This window comes from Musca domestica, unplaced genomic scaffold (assembly GCF_030504385.1).
Source record: "Musca domestica strain aabys unplaced genomic scaffold, Musca_domestica.polishedcontigs.V.1.1 27, whole genome shotgun sequence".
Classification (NCBI taxonomy): Eukaryota; Metazoa; Arthropoda; class Insecta; order Diptera; family Muscidae; genus Musca; species Musca domestica.
In genome coordinates this window covers 9,239,566-9,264,125 of record NW_026712286.1, presented here as the reverse complement: position 1 = coordinate 9,264,125, position 24,560 = coordinate 9,239,566, and the positions used below count along the sequence as shown (strand labels likewise).

The following is a 24,560-nucleotide window of genomic DNA, read 5'->3' as shown; positions in this document are numbered from 1 at the left end:
TGTCTAAAAAATATTTTTAAAAAAATCCAGGCCTTTCAAAATGTACCTTAAAAATATTTAATTTTTTTAATAAATAAATTCTTTTCATATATTATTATATTTCCGACTTAACCCCTTTTCACCACAACAACCCTTCAATGAAAATCAGAACAACAAAAAACTTTTAGTTATTTACAATTTTGTGGTCAATTTTGGTCACGTAAAACATGCTTCACACACATTTGCAATATTTCCAATTTGTTTTTTTTTTTTTCAATTTTTTTGATTTATATTTAAATGGTTTTCTACAGAAAACAACAACAACACCAACGGAAAAACTAACCATTTGAGTATTTGTATTGATGTTCAGTATATTTCCTCTCATATTACTATGGCAAATAAAAAAATTATCCTTTGTTTGAATGGCCAACACATCGTCAGTGTATGTGTGTCATTGCACTTTGAACAAAAACAAAACCCACTCATCCACTGACTGAATGACTGACTAAATGAATGAATGAATAAAAATAATGGCCTCAGTGCCATAATTTCATTCGTTTTTTCGTTTTCATTTTTTCCACTTTTTTTTTGTTTGGTTTTATATCGTTGCTTATTTCCGCTCCCATAAATGCCATTTGTGTTTGTTGGCTTTGTCCTTTTTATTTGTGCTGTCGACATCCTTTTTTTATAAAGTGAAAAATACGGATGTTTGGGGAGAAAAAGTAATAACAAAAAAAAAACGAGAATTTCTAATTCTGACAAATAATAGACAACAATAAAAGCAACAATTGTTGGAATTATTTCTGTGGCATAAAAAGTGGTACAGTGAAAAAAATTATGGGCAGGACATTGGTCTTGGAAAAAAATTTTGAAAAATTTTTTTTAAAAAGATCCCCGCTTCTAAGAGGTCCTGGAAAAAATACTTTTAAAAGAGGTCCTGGAAAATATTCTGTAAAAAATACGCTTCCATGAGATCCTCGAAAACATTCTGTAAAAACTACACTCCTAAGAGGTCCTGGAAAATATTCTGTAAAAATCTTCGCTTCTATGAGGTCCTGGAAAATATTATCTAAAAACGTTTTGCTTCTAAGAGGTCGTGAAAAAAATGTAAAAAGTCTAAGCTTGTCAGAAGTCCTGGAAAAAATATTAAAACAATCCACGCCTATTCAGGTACTTCAAAAATATTTTTAAAAAATCAATTTTTTGAGAGGTCCTGAAAAGAATATTGTTAAAAAATCCAGGTTCATAAGAGGTCCTGAAAAAAAAAACTTTTAAAAAACTTACCTTTCTGAGAGGCACTATAAAATATTCTGAAAAAATATACGTATCTAGGAAACAGTTTTTTATCCCTGAAACAGTTTTTAACCAAAAACTAGTTTATTGGCCATTCTGCGTTTTGCTTCTAAGAGGCCGTGAAAAATATTTAAAAATTCTAAGGTCCTGGGAAAAATTTAAAAAAAATGCACAAAGGTACTTCAAAAATATTTTTAAAACCTCTCAATCCTGAAAAGAATATTTTTAAAAAATCCAGGTTCATAAGAGGTCCCTAAAAAATACTTTTAAAAAACCTACGTTTCTCAAAGGTTCTGGGAAATACTCTGAAAAAATCCAGGTTCATAAGAGGTCCTAAGAAAAAAATACTTTTAAAAAACTGGAAAATACTCTGACCATTCTACGTTTTGCTTCTACGAGGTCGTGAAAAATATTTAAAAATTCTAAGCTTGTCAGAGGTCCTGGGAAAAAAATATTTAAAAAATGCAAACCTCTTAAGGCACTTCAAAAATATTTTTAAAACCTCTCAATCCTGAAAAGAATATTTTTAAAAAATCCAGGTTGCTAAGAGGTCCTGAAAAAAATACTTTTAAAAAACCTACGCTCCCGAAAGGTTCTGGAAAATACTCTGAAAAAATCCAGGTTCTTAAGAGGTCCTGAAAAAACAATACTTTTAAAAAACCTAGGTTTCTGAGAGGTCCTGAAAAATACTCTGAAAAAAATCCACGCTTCTAAGAGTATTGGAAAATAATTAAATCTAATTTTGCAGGACTTTTTATCCTTGAAACAATTCTTAGGTTTCCTGGTCCTTGAGAAAAATTCTTTTATAAATCCAAAAATTCTTCGAAAAATCCGCTTTTTATGGTCTTCTGGTCCTTGAGAATAATTCTTTAAAAAATCCTAAATTTCTTTGAAAATCCGCTTTTTAGGGTCTTCTGGTCTTTGAGAAAAAATTTTTAAAAAAAACACCACGTTTGGTCCTTGAGAAAAATTCTTTTAAAAAATCCACATTTGGTCCTTAAGAAAATTTTTTTAAAAAAATATTCAAGTTTTGTCCTTGAGAAAAATTCTTTAAAAAAATATCCAAGTTTGGTCTTTAAGAAAAATTCTTTAAAGAAATATCCACGTTTGATCCTTGAGAAAAATTCTTCAACAAAAATCCATTTTAGGTCCTTGAGAAAAATTCTTTAAAAAATCCACGTTTGGTCCTTGAGAAAAATTCTTCAAAAAATCCAAGTTTAAGGATCTTCTGGTCCTTGAGAAAAATTCTTTAAAAAATCCACGTTTAAGGATCTTCTAGTCTTTGAGAAAAATTCTTTAAAAAATCTACGTTTAAGGATCTTCTGGTCCTTGAGAAAAATTCTTTAAAAAATCTACGTTTAAGGATCTTCTGGTCCTTGAGAAAAATTCTTTAAAAAATCCACGTTTAAGGATCTTCTGGTCCTTGAGAAAAATTCTTTAAAAAATCCAAGTTTAAGGATCTTCTGGTCCTTGAGAAAAATTCTTTAAAAAATCCACGTTTAAGGATCTTCTGGTCCTTGAGAAAAATTCTTTTAAAAATCCACGTTTGGTCCTTTAAAAGAAAATTTAAAAAATCCATGTTTTGTCCTTGAGAAACTTTTTTTAAAAAATCCATGTTTTGTCCTTGAGAAACTTTTTTTAAAAAAATCCACGTTTAAGGATCTTCTGGTCCTTGAGAAAAATTGTTTTCAAAATCCAAGTTTAAGGATCTTCTTTGAAAACCCCACGTTTAAGGATCTTCTGTTCCTTGAGAAAAATTGTTTTCAAAATCCACGTTTAAGGATCTTCTTTGAAAACTCCACGTTTAAGGATCTTCTGGTCCTTGAGAAAAATTGTTTAAATAATCCAAGTTTATTTCCAATTGTTCCTTAAATATTTCAGCATTGCGGGTTTAGATTTGAGGCGTATACTTTGTGTCAGTACTCATACGCCCCCAATCCCCTCATTTCAGCTATTTCAAGATTCCTCTCAGAAATTCCTAAAATTACCCGAATTTTTTCTCCGTGCACAATCATCCTGAAATCCTTGTTTCCATTTCCATTGAGTTTACTTTTTGGCTGTTTCTTATTTCCGCTTTGCAAGGAAACGAGAACCCTGAAAACAAACTTAACAACAACCCGATGTATATAAGCTTTATTTTCTCTTGATTTTTTTTTCCTCGTCCATTTTCCAAGACATTTTTCATTTTTATCGCTTGGAAATGGCTGTAGCTTTGTCCCCTCCCGCCACTTGGTGCGTTTTTATTCGTTTTGTTATTCCTCTTGAATGGATTCTACTCTTGCACTCATATCCGAAATGCCATGGAGATTTTTTTTTTTTTTTTTTTTGAGGTTTGGTTGTTCCTTTCGTAAGACTTTTTTCAATTTTTGCAATAAATGTCTTGTGAAAAAAGCTTGAAGAGCTGGAAAACAACATTTGAGCCCCCTTCTACTTTACGGGTTCTTATGGAATTTCTATTTTTCCAAATAGTTTACAAATCGTTGTGTATGCCCTTAATCCAGTCAAGAGGTATGAGGAGAGGGAAGGGGGTCTTATAAAATCCAGAAATACCATAATAGAGTAATGTTCTTTTAGTTATCAAATCAAACAGACATTGAACTTAATTGTCGAGATTGAAAAGAAAATGCTGGAGAAATGGAAAGAAAAAGTTTTCTTTTTCCCAGCTGAAGCAACAAGAAAGGCACACGGAAATGGGAAATTCCAGCCAGGTAAATAAAAATAAAATGGGAAAATTGAAATAATAGTTTACAGATTGCAGGAAAAATATGGGGGAGAGAGAGAGAAAAATACATTGAACTCCATTGAGCTGAGATAAAGGATATTGAATTGTTACAAAAGGACAATATTTTTTCATAGGGACATATATTCCAGGAAGGAATTTTTAAATGGAAAAATTTGTATCAAAATCCTTTTCGATGGGTGCGTATGATTTATATTAATTTAGGTATATATGACGTATACGTGTTGTGGACTAGAAAAAATAAATCATACGCCGTATGGAATGACTTAAAAGAGGTTTAAACAATGTTCCAATATATCATACTTTCAATACAATTTCCCAACTTCTCTTATTTTGAATTATTGAATTGTATCCAATAATAAATCCAAAAAAATCAAAATTCATAAAAGAAAAGGAAATGTCCTTTCCCCTTGAAACTCCCACCCCAAAACAATTACCAAAGGAAACAAAAAAAGGAAAAAATTGTCCCTATCTGTCGGCATTAAAACAATTTATAATATTTTTTTTTCTTCTCTGAAACCCACACAAACTTGTTTCGAAAAGTCTCGGGGGAGGCCAAGCCACTTAAAATCCAAAACACGTATCATTATTATGACGACTATGAATTATAAAGACAACGGAGAAGAATTTTATCATTTGTTCCGAAAAAAAAAAAAAACAAAAAAACTTCCCCGAGACCCTTCAAGGTTGCCTCTTACATTCATAACCTAGATATGAAATAGATAGAAAAAAAACCACAACAACAAAAGGAAATAATACACAACCGCCAGTCAGCCAGCCATCAAACAAAAGAGAGGAAATAAAACATGTTAAATATTTAACATTTTGTCTGGGCCCAACATAGTTTTGGGATAGCCATGAAACACATTTTTCCTGACGCCTCTTATTTCTTAGGCAAAGGGAGAGGGAGGGTGTCGTTGGGAAATTCCAACAAAATTTCTACATTATGTCTTCAAGGCATTTGAAAAAAAAACTCATCTTAAAGAGGGGACGAGGAAATCGTCCTTCCACCCCACAAAAGTGACAAAAAATTCATAATTTTTAGTTTCCGTTTGTGGTTGTCCTTTGGGGGAATTGCGAAAATGCTGTTGTTGCGGCTGACATTTCCGTTTTTCGTCGCAGTCTCAACTGGAAATTGGCTATGTGTTGACATCATTTTGACAAATTGTCTTGGGAGATTTCGGTATTTCCTATGGCGTTGCGAAGGAAATTTTTCGAGGAAAAAATTTAAGGAAATATATTTTCATCAGGGAAATGAGTAATTTTTGAAAGAAAAAAGTTCGGATTATTTTTGGGCAATAAATTATGGCAAAAAAAACAAAGAAAATAAATAATTGAAACCTTGATTAAAAGCGATTAGGGCGTATGGTTTATGCCATGACGTATACGGGGCAAAGTTCCCTAAAAAATATTTTTATAAAAAAAATCACGCCAATTAAAGTTCCCTAAAAATATTTTTTATAAAAAAAATCACGCCAATTAAAGTTCCCTAAAAATATTTTTTATAAAAAATCCACGCCTATTTTATAAAAAATCCACGCCTATTAAAGTTCCCTAAAAAATATTTTTATAAAAAATCCACGCCTATTAAAGTTCCCTAAAAAATATTTTTATAAAAAATCCACGCCTATTAAAGTTCCCTAAAAAATATTTTTATAAAAAATCCACGCCTATTAAAGTTCCCTAAAAAATATTTTTATAAAAAATCCACGCCCATTAAAGTTCCCTAAAAAATATTTATATAAAAAATCCACGCCTATTAAAGTTCCCTAAAAAATATTTAAAAAAAAAAAAACGCCCATTAAAGTTCCCTAAAAAATATTTTTATAAAAAATCCACGCCTATTAAAGTTCCCTAAAAAATATTTTTATAAAAAAACCACGCCTATTAAAGTTCCCTAAAAAAATTTTTATAAAAAATCCACGCCTATTAAAGTTCCCCAAAAAATATTTTTATAAAAAAAACACGCCTATTAAAGTTCCCTAAAAATATTATTAAAAAAATCCACGCCTATCAGATGTGGTTAAAAATATTTCTATAAAATCCACGCCTATCAGAGGTAGCTAAAAATATTTTTATAACCTATCACAGGTTGCTACAAAATATTTTAAAAAATATCCACGCCTGTCAGAGGTAGCTAAAAAATATTTTAGAAAATATCCACGCCTGTCAGAGGTAGCTAAAAAATATTTTAGAAAATATCCACGCCTGTCAGAGGTAGCTAAAAAATATTTTAGAAAATATCCACGCCTGTCAGAGGTAGCTAAAAAAATATTTTTAAAAAATCCACGCCCATCAGAGGTAGCTACAAAATATTTTTAAAAAATCCAAGCTTATCAAAGGTTGCTACAAAATATTTTAGAAAAAATCCTGGCCTATCAAATGTTGCTGAAAAATATTTTTTTAAAAAATCCACGCCTATCAGAGGTAGCCAAAAATTATTATTTTAAAAAAATCCAATCTTAATCGATTTAGTGGATTCAGGTCTAACCCGGGCCTTGAACCCGGACTTATGGGTCAAATGACATCTGTCCAGCGGAACATTATTTTATTTCTTATCTGGCATCCACCACAACTGACAACAATTCAATGCCACCAATTTTCACAGAAAAATTGACATTTATAATCAGGATCCAATGATGGCACACACACATCAACACAGCCGACGTTTGGCACTCAAATTGTGGCATTTTGACGTTCTCATATTCGAAATCCATGCAAAGCGGCATTTTGGTCTAGATTTGAAATTCAGTTGATTCTTCTGTTTTGCTTCAAATGACAAATATTTATTTTATGTTATGCGATGAGTGAATGCCGGCCTGCCTAGCTGACAGACTCGCTGACTGGTTGGCTGGCTGACTGACAGAATGCAGTCATTGCATTATGGCATTTTTGTATTTATATTTGCAGACGTAAAACTAGACGGGTAAATATTAGTCAGTGCGATGGTCTAGTTGACAGCCTTTGTGTTTATTTAATTGTGCTACTCGTCGTTGTTTGTTTTTGGAGTTGTAAACACATGAGCACACACACACACACACACAATCACTCTCACACATATTTACATAGTATATGTTAGTATATTTTGGCGTACCAACATCAATAGTTAAGTGATATTGCCAATGTGTTAAAGTCGTGGAGATTTTGAAAGCTTTTGAACGGGTTATTTTTTGGAGGAAATTGAAAAAGGGAAATTATATGAAATGGGGTAAGAGATATCCTTTCGGGTCAAAATTTTGAAATTCTGGGAAATATTATATAAATAAAATGCTATATTTAATTAACAAGGGTGTATACGTGCTGACATCCCTTATACGCTCTAGGGGCATTGGAAGGAGCTTTTTTGCATTTGATTTTTTTAATTCCACAAAATATAATTTCTGAAAAAATTAACGTAAATTCTGAAAATAGAGCTAAAAATAGAAGACATTTGTATCGGGTTTTTTTAAAAAATTACAATTCAAATTAACCTAAATAGAGGGGGCAAGTTTCCCGCCTCCTCTTCCACACTTTTGAAAATTTTCGGATTAAGATTCCCTGGAATCCTTGCATTTTAGGTATATAGTGTATTTGGCAATATTACTGCTAACAATACGAGAATTATTCTGGTCAGAAATTTTAACCCTCATGCGAGTCAGAAAAGGGGTCTTTTTGGTCCGTTTTTCAATATATAGCCTTAAACTCCCTTTAAACGGGATCGTAGCCTACGGAAATATTCCACAAAATTATTTGTCATAAAATTCTACTATAGGCCCCGGAATACATCAAAAGTCTAAATCTTACCTAAACGCCAGGAATTTATATTTATTGAAATCGCATTTTAGGGTTAAAAACAGCACTTTATGTGAGTTTATGCAAAAATTTCCAATAAAACATAATTTTAGAGGGATGAAGTCAATGAGAAAAATATTCTCCATTAAATTTCACTTTAAGTCGCCAAAGAAAGAAAATCTCTATATCCATTATATAGCAAGAAAATATATGCATTAATGTTGCAAAGAAAAATCGAAAAAAATTCTTAAATTTTTTACTCAATTTTTCTCCGTCTTTTTTTTTTTTTTTTTTAATTGACGCCTGAAGATAACATAAAACTGTGTTTTAGCCATAAAGTATTAAAAAAAGAAATAATCTACACCCAATTTCACTATAAGTCTCGGAAAAAACTATATACCTAACTGCTATAGTTATTAGGAAATTTACATTCGTAATGTTTATATTAAAAATGTAAATTTTATGCCTACCTTCTTGGCAAAGCCATACTTTATATGACTTTATGCAAAAATCTGCTACAAAACATCATTCTAGGATGATGACGTTAAAGACAAACATATTCTTCATTAAATTTTACTATAAGTTAAAAAAGAAAATAAATCTATATATCCATTATATAGCAAGAAAATATATGCAACAATATTGCCCAAAAAAAATTAAAAATATTTTTGAAATTTTTGCTTAATTTTTTCTCGGTCTTTTTTCGATTTGACGACTGGAAGTAACTTAAAATTTCGTTTTAGGCATAACTTATCAAAGAATGAAATATTCTATACAAAATTTCATTACAAGTCTCAGAATAAGTCATATTTCTAGGTTTAATAGTTTTTGAAGAAAATTGTATTCGAAATTTATATTTACAAGTGAAAATTATGTGTTTGCTTTTTTACAGTTTTATTTAACACATTTCCATTCTAAGGCAAATTCTCCTTTAATTTTTAATTTTTTAGATATAGTATAAAAGGAAAAAATATTCTAGAGCGAATTTTAATATAAGTCACCGAAGAAAGTAAACCTTTATATCCCTTATATATTAAAAAAAATAAGCATCAATGTTGGCAAAATATTGAAAATATTTCTGAATTTTTTGATCAATTTTTTCTCAGCCTTTTTTGAGTTAGCGCCTCAAAGTAACTTAAAATTTCATTTTAAGCAAAAAGTATCAAAGGATGAAATATTCTATACAAAATTTCATTATAATTCTTATAACAGTTTTTGAAGAAAATGACATTCGAAATTTCAATATTACAACTGAAAATACGTGTTTACTTTTTTACGTTTTCATTTAACACATTTCCATTCTAAGGCAAATTCTCCTTTAATATTTCATTTTTTGGGTATAGTATCAAAAGAAGAAATATTCTATAACGAATTTCAATATAAGTCACCAAAGAAAGTAAATCTTTATAAGCAATATATATATCGAAAATCTTGGCATCAATGTTGCCAAAAAACGAAAATATTTCTTAATATTTTTGATCAATTTTTCCCGGTCTTTTTTCGAGTTGACCTCTAAAAGTGACATAAAATTCCGTTTTAGGCAAAAAATGTCAGAGGATAAAATATTCTACACAAAATTTCATTACAAGTCTCAGAATAAATCATATTTCTAAGTTTAATAGTTTTTGAAGAAAAACGTATTCGAAATTTATATTTTACAAGTGAAAATTATGTGTTTGCTTTTTTACAGATTTATTTAACACACTTCCATTCGAAGGCAAATTCTCCCTTAAAAAATCATTTTTTGGGTATAGTATCAAAGGACGATATATTCTAGATCAAATTTCAGTATAAGTCACCAAAGAAAGTAAATCTTGACATCCATTATATATTAAGAAAAAATAAGCATCAATATTGCCAAAAAAACAAAAATATTTCTGAATTTTTTGATAAATTTTTTCCTCTGTCTTTTTTCGAGTTAGCGCCTCAAAGTAACATAAAATTTCATTGTAGACAAAAAATGTCAAAGGATGAAAAATTCTACACAAAATTTCATTACAAGTCTTGGAATAAATCATATTTCTAGGTTTAATAGTTTTTGAAGAAAATTACATTCGAAATTTCAATATTACAACTGAAAATTACGTGTTAACTTTTTTACGGTTTTATTTAACACATTTCCATTCTAAGGCAAATTCTCCCTTAATATTTAATTTTTTGGCGATTGTGTAAAAGGAAGAAATATTCTCCATCAAATTTCGATATAAGTCACCAAAGAAAACATATTTATATATGCATTACATATAAAGAAAATCTTGGCATCAATGTTGCCAAAAAACGAAAATATCTCTGAATTTTTTGATCAATTTTTTCTCAGTCTTCTTTGAGTTAGCGCCTCAAAGTAACTTAAAATTTCATTTTAAGCAAAAAGTATCAAAGGATGAAATATTCTATACAAAATTTCATTATAATTCTTATAACAGTTTTTGAAGAAAATGACATTCGAAATTTCAATATTACAACTGAAAATACGTGTTTACTTTTTTACGTTTTCATTTAACACATTTCCATTCTAAGGCAAATTCTCCTTTAATATTTCATTTTTTGGGTATTGTATCAAAGAAAAAAATATTCTAGAGCGAATTTCAATATAATTTATCAAAGAAAATAAATATCCATATCCATTATATATTAAGAAAAAATAAGCATCAATGTTGCCAAAAAATCAAAAATATATCTGAATTTTTTGATAATTGTTTCCTTTGTCTTTTTTCGAGTTAGCGCCTCAAAGTAACTTAAAATTTCGGTTAAGGCAAAAAGTATTAAAGAACGAAATATTCTACACAAAATTTCATTATAAGTCTCAGAATAAATCATATTTCTAGGTTTAATAGTTTTTGAAGAAAATCGTATTCGAAATTTATATTTTACAAGTGAAAATTATGTGTTTGCTTTTTTACAGTTTTATTCAACACATTTCCATTCGAAGGCAAATTCTCTCTTAATATTTAATTTTTTGGGTATAGTATCAAAAGAAGAAATATTCTAAAATGAATTTCAATATAAGTCATAGAAGAAAATAAATCTCAATATCCATTATATATTAAGAAAATATTTGCATCAATGTTGCCAAAAAATCAAAAATATATCTGAATTTTTTGATAAATGTTTCCTTTGTCTTTTTTCGATTTAGCGCCTCAAAGTAACATAAAAGGTCGTTGTAGGCAAAAAATGTCAAAGGATGAAATATTCTACATAAAATTTCATTAAAAGTCTCGGAACAAATCATATTTCTAGGTTTAATAGTTTTTGAAGAAAATCATATTCGAAATTTTAATATTACAAGTATTTACTTTTCTACTGTTTTGTTTAACACATTTCCATTCTAAGGTAAATTCTCCCCCAATACTCAATTTTTTGGCTATAATGTCAAAGGACGAAATATTCTAGATGAAATTTCAATGTGAGTCTCTGAACAATATTTATTGGTATACCTAATATATGCCATAGAAAAATGTTAATTTTTTTGGGTTATGCATCACTTTTTTCGAAATCGCTGTAAACTTTGCCTTTTTCAACGCCAGTTTCCATATGGACCTACCCCTCCTAGATTCCGCATGGTTAAATTTTCTCCTCTAACTCATAGAACTTATATTCATATGTACTTAAATTGACCTTATCGAGGACTTTTATTAAACAAATAGTTGCCAAATTCTAGTATTTGACGAATTTAAAGTTTCTTAAATTTTCCCCCCTAAAAGAGCTTTCCAAGGACTTATATCCATTGATGTCCTGTACAAGTTATTTTATTTTATCTGAGATTTCAAATTTATATCTGCCTATTAAAATCCTATTAAAAATCCCCCTCGCAGTATATGTTTTTCCTCCCAAAAATATTCCGCATCCTTAAGTCTTTCCAAAAAAATAACAGCTATCCTCATTTCCCAACCCAGCTTATCAGTTAATTTTATCATATTTTCCAGCACTCTTTATACCCTTTTTGAGAGCATACATATTTATCTGTCAATGAAATCCTTTCCGGTTTGCACTCACACACACAGGATCATAATCCTGATACACATATTGCCTTGCAGTTGTTAGTTAGCTCAAATATTATTATCAAAACGGGGGCTTCTCTGGTAATGCCTCTTCTCCCGACAAAAAAAAATGTTAACACATTATCCGGCTGCTAAATGCAGTTTCGTCATTCCTCCCCCTCCCTCTAGCTCTCCCTCCTCCTCTCGACCATGTCAATAATGCAGCTATGACAGTTATCATTATTTTCAATGGCTGTCAGAGAGTGTGGCTGTCCATGTTTATCTGGGAAATCTCGCCAGAAATGATGTTTGCTTTTGTAGTTTGCCCAAATTTTTTTTCCTTTCGGTTGGCCATAATCTGGTATCCGCAACCGAAAAATGATAGCGCTGGCATGACGATGCTGCTCCTGTTAATGATATGCCGCTTGAGGCCATCAAAAAGAAGAACAAATACAGACAACCATTCCGTTGGTGGAATGCAACGGCTCGTGATGTGGTGGCCAAAGTGGAACAGCAACAATTACCACCAGTTTGGGGTTTTGTCTTTGTAGGCCACTTTGGGTGTTTCTCTGTTTTTCGGGAGTTATGTATTCCATTTTTTGTTTGATGGAAACCATCAGTTCTATTACATTTTTCCAAACACCACATGTGGAGTGGTGTCGAGCAATGTGGAGCATAAGTATGTACTCATGGAATGATTTGTCTGCTCTGCTGTCCGAATGCGCTGGAACCACAATGTCAATAACGGAATTTATAAGCAGCATTGTTTTTTACAGTGGAACCCAAATAAAAACATAAATGTGTCTCCTGAGAATCTCGGATCCTTCAAAATATTTTATTTATCTTTCTACGCCTAGTATATATCTTAAAAAAAATTATTTAAAAAATCCACACCTAGTATAGGTCTTGAAAAAATTTATTTAAAAAATCCACACCTAGTATAGGTCTTGAAAAAATTTATTTAAAAAATCCACGCCTAGTATAGGTCTTGAAAAAATTTATTTAAAAAATCCACACCTAGTATAGGCCTTGAAAAAATTTATTTAAAAAATCCACGCCCAGTATAGGCCTTGAAAAAATTTATTTAAAAAATCCACGCCTTTGGTAGGCCTTGAAAAAATTTATTTAAAAAATCCACGCCTTTGGTAGGCCTTGAAAAAATTTATTTAAAAAATCCACGCCCAGTATAGGCCTTGAAAAAAATTATTTAAAAAATCCACGCCTTTGGTAGGCCTTGAAAAAATTTATTTAAAAAATCCACGCCCAGTATAGGCCTTGAAAAAATTTATTTAAAAAATCCACGCCTAGTACAGGCCTTGAAAAAATTTATTTAAAAAATCCACGCCTTTGGTAGGCCTTGACAAAAATGTATTTAAAAATGCCACGCCTAGTATAGGCCTTGAAAAAATTTATTTAAAAAATGCACGCCTTTGGTAGGCCTTGACAAAAATGTATTTAAAAATGCCACGCCTAGTATAGGCCTTGAAAAAATTTATTTAAAAAATGCACGCCTTTGGTAGGCCTTGAAAAAATTTATTTAAAAAATCCACGCCTAGTATAGGCCTTGAAAAAAATTTATTTAAAAAATCCACGCCTAGTATAGGCCTTGAAAAAATTTATTTATCTTTCCACGCCTAGTATAGGCCTTGAAAAAATTTATTTATCTTTCCACGCCTAGTATAGGCCTTGAAAAAAAATTATTTAAAAAATCCACGCCTAGTATAGGCCTTGAAAAAATTTATTTATCTTTCCACGCCTAGTATAGGCCTTGAAAAAAAATTATTTAAAAAATCCACGCCTAGTATAGGCCTTGAAAAAATTTATTTATCTTTCCACGCCTAGTATAGGCCTTGAAAAAAAATTATTTAAAAAATCCACGCCTAGTATAGGCCTTGAAAAAATTTATTTATCTTTCCACGCCTAGTATAGGCCTTGAAAAAAAATTATTTAAAAAATCCACGCCTAGTATAGGCCTTGAAAAAATTTATTTATCTTTCCACGCCTAGTATAGGCCTTGAAAAAAAATTATTTAAAAAATCCACGCCTAGTATAGGCCTTGAAAAAATTTATTTATCAATCCACGCCTTTGGTAGGCCTTGAAAAAATGTATTTAACAAATCCACGCCTTTGGTAGGCCTTGAAAAAATTTATTTAACAAATCCACGCCTTTGGTAGGCCTTGAAAAAAATTATTTAACAAATCCACGCCTTTGGTAGGCCTTGAAAAAATTTATTTAAAAAATCCACGCCTTTGGTAGGCCTTGAAAAAATTTATTTAAAAAATCCACGCCTTTGGTAGGCCTTGAAAAAATTTATTTAAAAAATCCACGCCTTTGGTAGGCCTTGAAAAAATTTATTTAAAAAATCCACGCCTTTGGTAGGCCTTGAAAAAATTTATTTAAAAAATCCACGCCTTTGGTAGGCCTTGAAAAAATTTATTTAAAAAATCCACGCCTTTGGTAGGCCTTGAAAAAATTTATTTAAAAAATCCACGCCTTTGGTAGGCCTTGAAAAAATTTATTTAAAAAATCCACGCCTTTGGTAGGCCTTGAAAAAATTTATTTAAAAAATCCACGCCTTTGGTAGGCCTTGAAAAAATTTATTTAAAAAATCCACGCCTTTGGTAGGCCTTGAAAAAATTTATTTAAAAAATCCACGCCTTTGGTAGGCCTTGAAAAAATTTATTTAAAAAATCCACGCCTTTGGTAGGCCTTGAAAAAATTTATTTAAAAAATCCACGCCTTTGGTAGGCCTTGAAAAAATTTATTTAAAAAATCCACGCCTTTGGTAGGCCTTGAAAAAATTTATTTAAAAAATCCACGCCTTTGGTAGGCCTTGAAAAAATTTATTTAAAAAATCCACGCCTAGTATAGGCCTTGAAAAAATTTATTTAAAAAATCCACGCCTAGTATAGGCCTTGAAAAAATTTATTTAAAAAATCCACGCCTTTGGTAGGCCTTGAAAAAAGTTATTTAACAAATCCACGCCTAGTATAGGCCTTGAAAAAATTTATTTAAAAAATCCAAGCCTAGTATAGGCCTTGAAAAAATTTATTTAAAAAATCCACCCCTAGTATAGGCCTTGAAAAAATTTATTTAAAAAATCCACGCCTAGTATAGGCCTTGAAAAAATTTATTTAAAAAATCCACGCCTAGTATAGGCCTTGAAAAAATTTATTTAAAAAATCCACGCCTAGTATAGGCCTTGAAAAAATTTATTTAAAAAATCCACGCCTAGTATAGGCCTTGAAAAAATTTATTTAAAAAATCCACGCCTTTGGTAGGCCTTGAAAAAATTTATTTAAAAAATCCACGCCTTTGGTAGGCCTTGAAAAAATTTATTTAAAAAATCCACGCCTTTGGTAGGCCTTGAAAAAATTTATTTAAAAAATCCACGCCTTTGGTAGGCCTTGAAAAAATTTATTTAAAAAATCCACGCCTTTGGTAGGCCTTGAAAAAATTTATTTAAAAAATCCACGCCTTTGGTAGGCCTTGAAAAAATTTATTTAAAAAATCCACGCCTTTGGTAGGCCTTGAAAAAATTTATTTAAAAAATCCACGCCTTTGGTAGGCCTTGAAAAAATTTATTTAAAAAATCCACGCCTAGTATAGGCCTTGAAAAAATTTATTTAAAAAATCCACGCCTTTGGTAGGCCTTGAAAAAATTTATTTAAAAAATCCACGCCTTTGGTAGGCCTTGAAAAAATTTATTTAAAAAATCCACGCCTTTGGTAGGCCTTGAAAAAATTTATTTAAAAAATCCACGCCTAGTATAGGCCTTGAAAAAATTTATTTAAAAAATCCACGCCTAGTATAGGCCTTGAAAAAATTTATTTAAAAAATCCACGCCTTTGGTAGGCCTTGAAAAAAGTTATTTAACAAATCCACGCCTAGTATAGGCCTTGAAAAAATTTATTTAAAAAATCCACGCCTAGTATAGGCCTTGAAAAAATTTATTTAAAAAATCCACCCCTAGTATAGGCCTTGAAAAAATTTATTTAAAAAATCCACGCCTAGTATAGGCCTTGAAAAAATTTATTTAAAAAATCCACGCCTAGTATAGGCCTTGAAAAAATTTATTTAAAAAATCCACGCCTAGTATAGGCCTTGAAAAAATTTATTTAAAAAATCCACGCCTAGTATAGGCCTTGAAAAAATTTATTTAAAAAATCCACGCCTTTGGTAGGCCTTGAAAAAATTTATTTAAAAAATCCACGCCTTTGGTAGGCCTTGAAAAAATTTATTTAAAAAATCCACGCCTTTGGTAGGCCTTGAAAAAATTTATTTAAAAAATCCACGCCTTTGGTAGGCCTTGAAAAAATTTATTTAAAAAATCCACGCCTTTGGTAGGCCTTGAAAAAATTTATTTAAAAAATCCACGCCTTTGGTAGGCCTTGAAAAAATTTATTTAAAAAATCCACGCCTTTGGTAGGCCTTGAAAAAATTTATTTAAAAAATCCACGCCTTTGGTAGGCCTTGAAAAAATTTATTTAAAAAATCCACGCCTTTGGTAGGCCTTGAAAAAATTTATTTAAAAAATCCACGCCTTTGGTAGGCCTTGAAAAAATTTATTTAAAAAATCCACGCCTTTGGTAGGCCTTGAAAAAATTTATTTAAAAAATCCACGCCTTTGGTAGGCCTTGAAAAAATTTATTTAAAAAATCCACGCCTTTGGTAGGCCTTGAAAAAATTTATTTAAAAAATCCACGCCTTTGGTAGGCCTTGAAAAAATTTATTTAAAAAATCCACGCCTTTGGTAGGCCTTGAAAAAATTTATTTAAAAAATCCACGCCTAGTATAGGCCTTGAAAAAATTTATTTAAAAAATCCACGCCTAGTATAGGCCTTGAAAAAATTTATTTAAAAAATCCACGCCTTTGGTAGGCCTTGAAAAAAGTTATTTAACAAATCCACGCCTAGTATAGGCCTTGAAAAAATTTATTTAAAAAATCCACGCCTAGTATAGGCCTTGAAAAAATTTATTTAAAAAATCCACCCCTAGTATAGGCCTTGAAAAAATTTATTTAAAAAATCCACGCCTAGTATAGGCCTTGAAAAAATTTATTTAAAAAATCCACGCCTAGTATAGGCCTTGAAAAAATTTATTTAAAAAATCCACGCCTAGTATAGGCCTTGAAAAAATTTATTTAAAAAATCCACGCCTAGTATAGGCCTTGAAAAAATTTATTTAAAAAATCCACGCCTAGTATAGGCCTTGAAAAAATTTATTTAAAAAATCCACGCCTTTGGTAGGCCTTGAAAAAATTTATTTAAAAAATCCACGCCTTTGGTAGGCCTTGAAAAAATTTATTTAAAAAATCCACGCCTTTGGTAGGCCTTGAAAAAATTTATTTAAAAAATCCACACCTTTGATAGACCTTTAAAAAAATAATTTTTTAAAAATCTCTTTTTTCCTCTCTTCCAGAAAATGACGATGTGAATTGTAAAGCCATACAATGTCCCAGCTCCTGCCCCCAAGACAGCTACAATGCCACAGCCCTGGAGGAGGAGGACGGAGAAAATGAAGAAGATCTGGACGATTCGACATATGTTGAGGAGCTGGGACAGTTTGAGGAGCTGATACCCCCAGAGCATATACATCACACAGTGCCACACTATCTGAGCAAACGTGAGGTCTCACCACAACAACAACAACAATCCGCTCTGGAACATTGTTGTGGCTGTGTCTGCAATGAATGCAATGATTTTCCCGATTGCTCTGATGATGAGGTGGCCATAGAGGTGCAAAAGGGTCAGGGTGTTCCGGGCAGTTGCTGTCCCGTCTACAAATGCATCCCCAAGATCACCTGTGCCTTTGGCGTGAAACAGAGCTTTTGGAAGAGCAAATGCCTGAAGTGTTCCTGCTTTGGTGAAAATGAAATGTGTGAAGATCACTGCCCCCAGGAGGAGACAATACAAAGCTGCTTCTCCGACTACTATCAGCAGGTGATGGCCAATGGTGAGGCCTGGATGGAGGGTAGCTGTGTCAGCTGTAGCTGTGATCAGGGTGAGAAGAGTTGCACCACACCGATCTGTAAGAGTTTGGAGGGGGAGTGTGACAATCCCATTCATGATGAGGATGAGTGTTGTCCGCGGTGTCCCGAACCGGAGGAGGAGATTGTGAAGGAGAAGGCAGAAGAAAATGTAACGGAAATTGCTGCCATGCCAGAGGAGGTAACCAGGGAAATGACCACCCAGAAAACGCCTAACACAACAATGGCGACATCTACCGAACGAGTAAGATCCTCAATGGAGCCCGAGTTAAAAGATGTGACCACATCAGCGACCTCGACCGAAAAAGTCATGTCCTCTACAGTACCTGAATTGAATAAATCTCCAGCCAGCGAGACCTCTACCGAGAAAATAATGTCCTCTACAGAACCGGTTACTGAGGAATCCTCTGAAACTCCATTGATCAAGATTTCCACCACTGAAAAGATGGAGGAGAACCTAAGCTCCACCTCTACCCAGGAAGAAATGTCCAGCACCACTGAAAACATTTCCTCCAGTACCATGAAGGGCGTTGCTGATTCCTCTGTCTCGGTTCCAGACACCACCATGGAAAATCCAACCACTCCACGGAAGGAAAATCTGGCAACTACTTCGGAAATGGTGACAACCTCAACCATATCCCGAGAAGTGGAGTCTTCAACTGTCACAGAGGAGGCATTATCTAGCACAGACAACAACCACAATTGGTCTTCAACATTGGAACCTGAAACCACATCGGAAGTTCTTACCTACTCCACGGCAGATCGGTCCAGTTCCATATTCGTAGCAGAGACCTCTACACTTGCCGAGAGTAGCTCTCAAATCCCTCTGGAAGATTCCACAAGCTCTTCGGTGGCTGGTATAGAATTAACAACACTAGACAGGACCAGTAAGGCGCACACTTCCACAACAGAAGATACCTTTGCAGAAAATATAGCCATACACTCCCAGGACTCCACAACCCAGCAAACCTTCAGAGAAACCACTACGAAAAAAGATGTAGAAAAACACCTTGACTCCAGCGAAACCTACTCCACAACTGAAAAGATCTCTGGCAATGTACCTAAGACAACAACAACCCTCAAAAACAACATCAATACTCCCCACACCCCACCCAGCACAAACTCTCCATTCACCACCAGCTCACCATATACGCCACCCGAATTCACCTCCTCCTCCTCCTCATCTGAAATCGAACACTCATCGGCCTCGACAGCCAACCCTTCAACCACAACGGGACCCGAACTATTAGAGCCCTTGCCACATCAGAAAAATCTACTCTTCGAAGAAACCAACAACTATGGCAGTCAAAGTACCCAACATCAAAGGCGTTCCAGATTCGATGGGATCCACTATGTCATCATGATTGCAATATTCATTGGAGTCCTGCTCTTCATAGCCCTGTTCCTGATAATACGCCATACCAAAAATCGCAAGAAGATGTATTCCGCCATTCCGTATTCTGAGACAAGTCTCAGTCAAAATTCCACCCACACCATGATGACAGTGTAGGGTAATCATATTTTTTTCGAAAAGTTCCAAAAAAACAACAAAGATTAAGGGCGGGAAACAAAATCAGAGGTGATTGGAAAAAGAGATGAATATTTAGGTTTAGAGATTTATAGACGTGGACGCAGATATAGGGCAATGTTTCCCATTAAGTGGGAGAGGAGAGAGAGTGAGCAGAATTGACTTTTGAGAAAAAGAGGTAGAGAAAGGAGAGAAATATTTTTTATAATTTTTTGAAAAATAACATTTCAAAAAAAACCATGAGTAACCGACTAAAGCGACCATTAAAAATTCCCTGAAAATGACAATTATAAATGCAGAACCGGTTTCGATAGAGTGCGAGCCGGTTCAGAACCAATATGATCCCTTCGTCTTTGTTTATTAATCGTTTTATGTAAAAGAGGGCTGTTTGAACCGCTTCCGAGTTTTCAATAACTTTATTTTATTTTAAAAACTCAGATTAGGTCTTGCACGAACCGGTTTATGACAAAAAAAAAACCGACTCGAAATGGAATAGCAATTTGTTTTCGCTCCAGTATTTGTCCAGTACAAATTATTTTCAAATATTTAGCATTTTTCTTCCAAATCCAAATCGATTTGACTTCAATATGAACCGGTTCTAGGGAAATAAGAACCGGTTTAAAGTCAAATAACCGAATTTAAAGGGAAAATTCGAACCATTATCGGAATGGAAACTCTCAAGAAGCAAATACTTTTAAATTTTCTTTATTTTTCAACCGGTTTGGCTGTAATCTGAACCGGTTCATAGGTCACGTGAACCGGTTCCAGCAAAAATTCATTTTTCTGCCAGATATTTATTCTTTTTCCTTTATTTCGAACCAGGTTGACTTCCATTCGGAACCGGTTCATGGTAAATAAGAACCGGTTCTAGTTCAAATAATCCCTATTTAGAAAATATGAACCGCTTACTTTATGTTTGAACGTTTTCGTAAAGATAGATTCTTAGGGAGCAAATAATTTCAAAATTTCTGAACCGGTTTGAATCTGACTTGAACCGGTTAATGGGGAATTTGAACCGGTTCTTCATAAAATACACTTTTTAATCTCAAAAATTAGCATTTTTCTTCATTTCAAATCGATTTGACTCCAATGAGAACCGGTTCCCATTTGACTCCAATGAGAACCGGTTCCGGTTCAATGCACATGTGCACCGGTTCCAGCAAAAATAAAAATGTTTCAGTAAAAAATTTAATCTTTTTTTCTGCATTTCGAATTGGTATAAACCCCAATGAGAGCCATTTCATGAAAAATAAGAACCGGTTCCAGAGCAAACAATCCCATTTAGGGGCAAATACAGGTCACTTAATAAATGTTTTTGGAAGGAAACTCATTAAGAAGCTAATAGGATTGGATTTTCTTTATGTGTGAACCGGTTTGAATCGAATTCGAACCGGTTCATGGAAAATATGAACCGGTTCTAGTAACAATAAGATGTTACACGAAAAATACAAAGCATTTTCTTCATTTCTGAACCATTTTTAGTCGAAAGGGAACCGGTTCAACCGGCTTTCAGTGAAATATTTACAATTTTTCCTTCATTTCAAATTGGTATAACCCCAATTCAAACCGGTTCTAGTGCAAACAATCCCATTTGGCGGCAAATATAGGTCACTTAGTAAGTTTTTGGAAGAAAATCCCGTAAGGAAGCTAATAAGACTGGTTTTTCTTTATTTCTGAACCGGTTTGGGTCAAATTCGAACCGGTTCATGGGAAATATGAACCGGTTCTAGTAAAAATAAAAGGTTACAAGAAAAATACAAAGATTTTTTTCATTTCAGAATAATTTTTAGTTGAATAGGAACCGGATCATGGGAGAAATGAACCGGTTTTAGTTGAATAGGAACCGGTTCTAGTAAAAATAAAAGGTTACAAGAAATATACATAGCATTTTCTCCATTTTTGAACCATTTTTAGGTGAATAGGAACCGCTTCATGAGAATAATGAACCGGTTTTAAGTGAATAGGAACCGGTTCTAGTAAAAATAAAAGGTTACAAGAAAAATACAAAGCATTTTCTTCATTTCTGAATCTTTTTAGGTTAATAGGAACCGGTTCATGAGAATAATGAACCGGTTTTAGTTGAATAGGAACCGGTTCTAGTAAAAATAAAAGGTTACAAGAAAAATAAAAAGCATTTTCTTCATTTCTGAATCATTTGTAGTTGAATCGAAACCGGTTCATAGTAGAAATTAACCGGTTTTAGTTGAATAGCAACCGGTTCTGGTACAAATAAAAGGTTACAAGAAAAATACGAACCATTTTCCTCGTTACTAAACCATTTTTAGTTAAATAAGAACCGGTTCATGAGAAAAATGAATCGGTTAGAAAAAAAATAGGGAGAATTACATGGTTTTTCACCTCGTTTTGGTCGATTTTGAAACTGTTCTTTAAAAGTTTTTTTGATAAAATATATTTTTAATGGGGATTTTAAGCATTCTCTCTGTTCTGTGACTCTTTTCCTCTCGCTCTCTCTCTCTCTCCCTTTATTTCCTCCTTTACCCCAATTTAAAAGCTGATTTTATATCACTATCTTCTTTTATTTATTTAGAACAAATAAAAATTATTTTTTAGAGTTTTTTTTTTAAGTTATTTTTGTTTTAATTTTTATTTTTAAAAATTTGTATTTATTTTTCATGTATTTTAATTTATTTAATTATTTTTTAATGATTTTGTATTTTTTTTTTTTTTTAATTTTTCTATATTTATAATTAAATTAAAATTGGATTTTTTTCAATACGGAAATGAATTGTTTAATATTGTATATGTTTTTTTGTAGGCGTATTATTATTTTGTTATAAAAACAGACAGTACCCTCATTAATTAATTGTTTGGCCTTATTTGCAATACATTAAAAAACCATTAATATATTTAAATGAAGATAATGATTTGCTCTGCAAAATAACAAAAAAAAAATCGTCAGAACAAAAACAACAGCAGCAGCAAAAACAAAAACTTTAAATGTTGACATGGAAAACAAAAGTGTTGAAGCTTATAAAAAAAATAATAAACAATTGGAGGAAATGGCAAACATATTTCATGGGGGAGTCGTTAAAAAAAACTAAAGTCGTTTACAAAAAAAAATACAAACAAAAATAAATTTAAAAAAAACACAGACAGTATTTATTTAAATGAATAAATATTTTTTATTTCGAAATCAAGCAGGGATGGATATTTGATGACCCAATTACCAAATTTTTTTCCCCTAAAGCACAAATTCAATTTTGGTTAACAATTTTCTAAACCATATTCCATTTCCAAAATTCTCAAAGGAAAATTGTTTAAATTTAATATATTTAGCATTAAAAATGTGATAATTTTTTTATAAAAATAATTATTTAACCAAAAAAAACACAAATTTTTTACAGAACATTTAAGGTGGGGTTCTCTGTGAGGAAAATGGAAGGGGTTGCCTTTGAGGTGAGAGACAACACACTACATATAGAGAACATCTCTTACTTGAAATTTCTCCCTTAAAAAATTCTCTCTCTCGCTTCTCTTGGAAATACAACTCAGTCATTTGTCATAGAGAGCCACATACATAGTTTTATAATTTTCTCTAATTAGCCTTTAATTTTAAACATATATTTGTACATTTTAAATTATTTTTAACAAAATAAATATTTTAATAAAAACCATTTATTTATAAATAATATAAAATATTTAGAAATACATAAAAAAACATTTAAATTTAAGTTATATGCACACTTATTTTCTGCATACTCAAAATTCCATACGAAAAACAAAAATTCAATATATTTTTACAACAAAAACAAACAACCACCACTGTAACACCTTTCACGCACACATAACCACATTTTTTCGGTATTATTTTAAGATATACATTCAAAAAAAAACATATATATATTCACAACAATATTTATATATTTTATAAAACAAAACAAAAACGAAAAAATATTTATTGAATTTTTACCACTAAGAAAATTCAATAATTTATTTTTAAATGACAAAAAAAATAACATTATTTATAAAAATTAGAAATTTTAATTTATTTTTCTCCTTCAAACACAAAAAGAAAACGAAACTTTCAAAATATCGTTAATTCGATAGACAATTGGTATTAAGTTTCTCAATACGATACACAACGACAAAATTTCAATGCAAATTTTTTTTTTAACTTTTCGAAATTCCAGATATGAACAATTTTTTTTATAGAAAAAAATATTAATTAAGAATAATAGTTTAAAAAAATATATTTAAAAAAATAATATTGCTTTTATAATTAAAGAAATAAATATGGTTTTCACAAACAAAAAAAAATATTGTTTTCCTCAAAGATTTTAAAAATATATTAAAGCTTTCCTAAATATGGAAAATCTGTTTTCATAACCATTTTTTTTTATTAAAAAAAATCACAAAAATCAGTTTTGAAAAAATATTCCAAAAAAAAAATGTTTGGTTTTCTAAAATCGAATTTTATTATATTTTGTATTGAATATTTGTTGAATTAATTTTAACATTTTAAAAAACAAAAAAAGCTTTTTAAATTAACAAAAAATTATTTTAGACAAAAATTCAAAACTTTAAATTTTTTTCAAATTTTTTTTTTAAATCAAATGATTTAAATTAAAAAAATGATAAAAATCAGTTTTCAAAAAATATTCCAAAAATAATATTTGGTTTTCTCAATTCTAATTTTATTATATTTTGCATTAAATGTTTTTTGAATTAATTTTAACTTTTTTAGAACCAAAAAAGCTTTTCTAAAATTAACAAAAAATTAATTTACATAAATTTTCAAAAAATATTCCAAAAAATGTTATTTTTTTTTTTTCAAAAATGGTTTTGTATAATTTATTAAAAAAAAATATTTTCATTTTTTTAAAGTAACGTAATTACAGTTATTTTTCTTTAATTAGTTTTTAAAAACATTGAAAAAATATTTTTTGTTTGTTGAAAACCATAAATATTTATTTTTTCAAAAAAAACACAAAAAGAAATTATATTTTAAATATTTAAAATTTTTTCCAAAAAAAAAATATTTTCCGAAATTTTTATTTATATTTATTAAAACAATAGTTACAAATTTGAAATCATTTAAAGGCCATTATTTATTAACAAATTTTACACTTTTCCATTAAAAATTATAATTTATAATAAAATTATTAATTAACATTAAAAATTTTAATATAAAAAATATATATATTTTTCACAAACATATATTTTTTCCAAAAAAGAATAATAATAATAATGTTTTTTCCATTAAAAAATATTTTTATTTAAATTTAATTTTTTTTTATTTTTTGGAAAAAAAATAATAATTA

The 24,560-nt window shown here is 30.9% G+C and overlaps 2 protein-coding genes across 2 annotated transcripts in view; both read left to right on the top strand.

Moving 5' to 3' along the window:
- The window catches only part of LOC109611893 (uncharacterized), a 349,779-nt gene extending 326,887 nt beyond the window's left edge, over window positions 1-22,892 (top strand). The window contains exon 3 of the mRNA XM_059124225.1: window positions 17,183-22,892. Within this exon, the coding sequence (XP_058980208.1) occupies window positions 17,183-19,260 (2,078 nt within the window). The 3' untranslated portion in view covers window positions 19,261-22,892. The remainder of the gene's footprint in view (window positions 1-17,182) is intronic.
- LOC101889232 (lysophospholipid acyltransferase 5) overlaps window positions 1-24,560 on the top strand; it is a 451,325-nt gene that overhangs the window by 77,728 nt on the left and 349,037 nt on the right. The gene's annotated exons all lie outside the window — the stretch shown is intronic.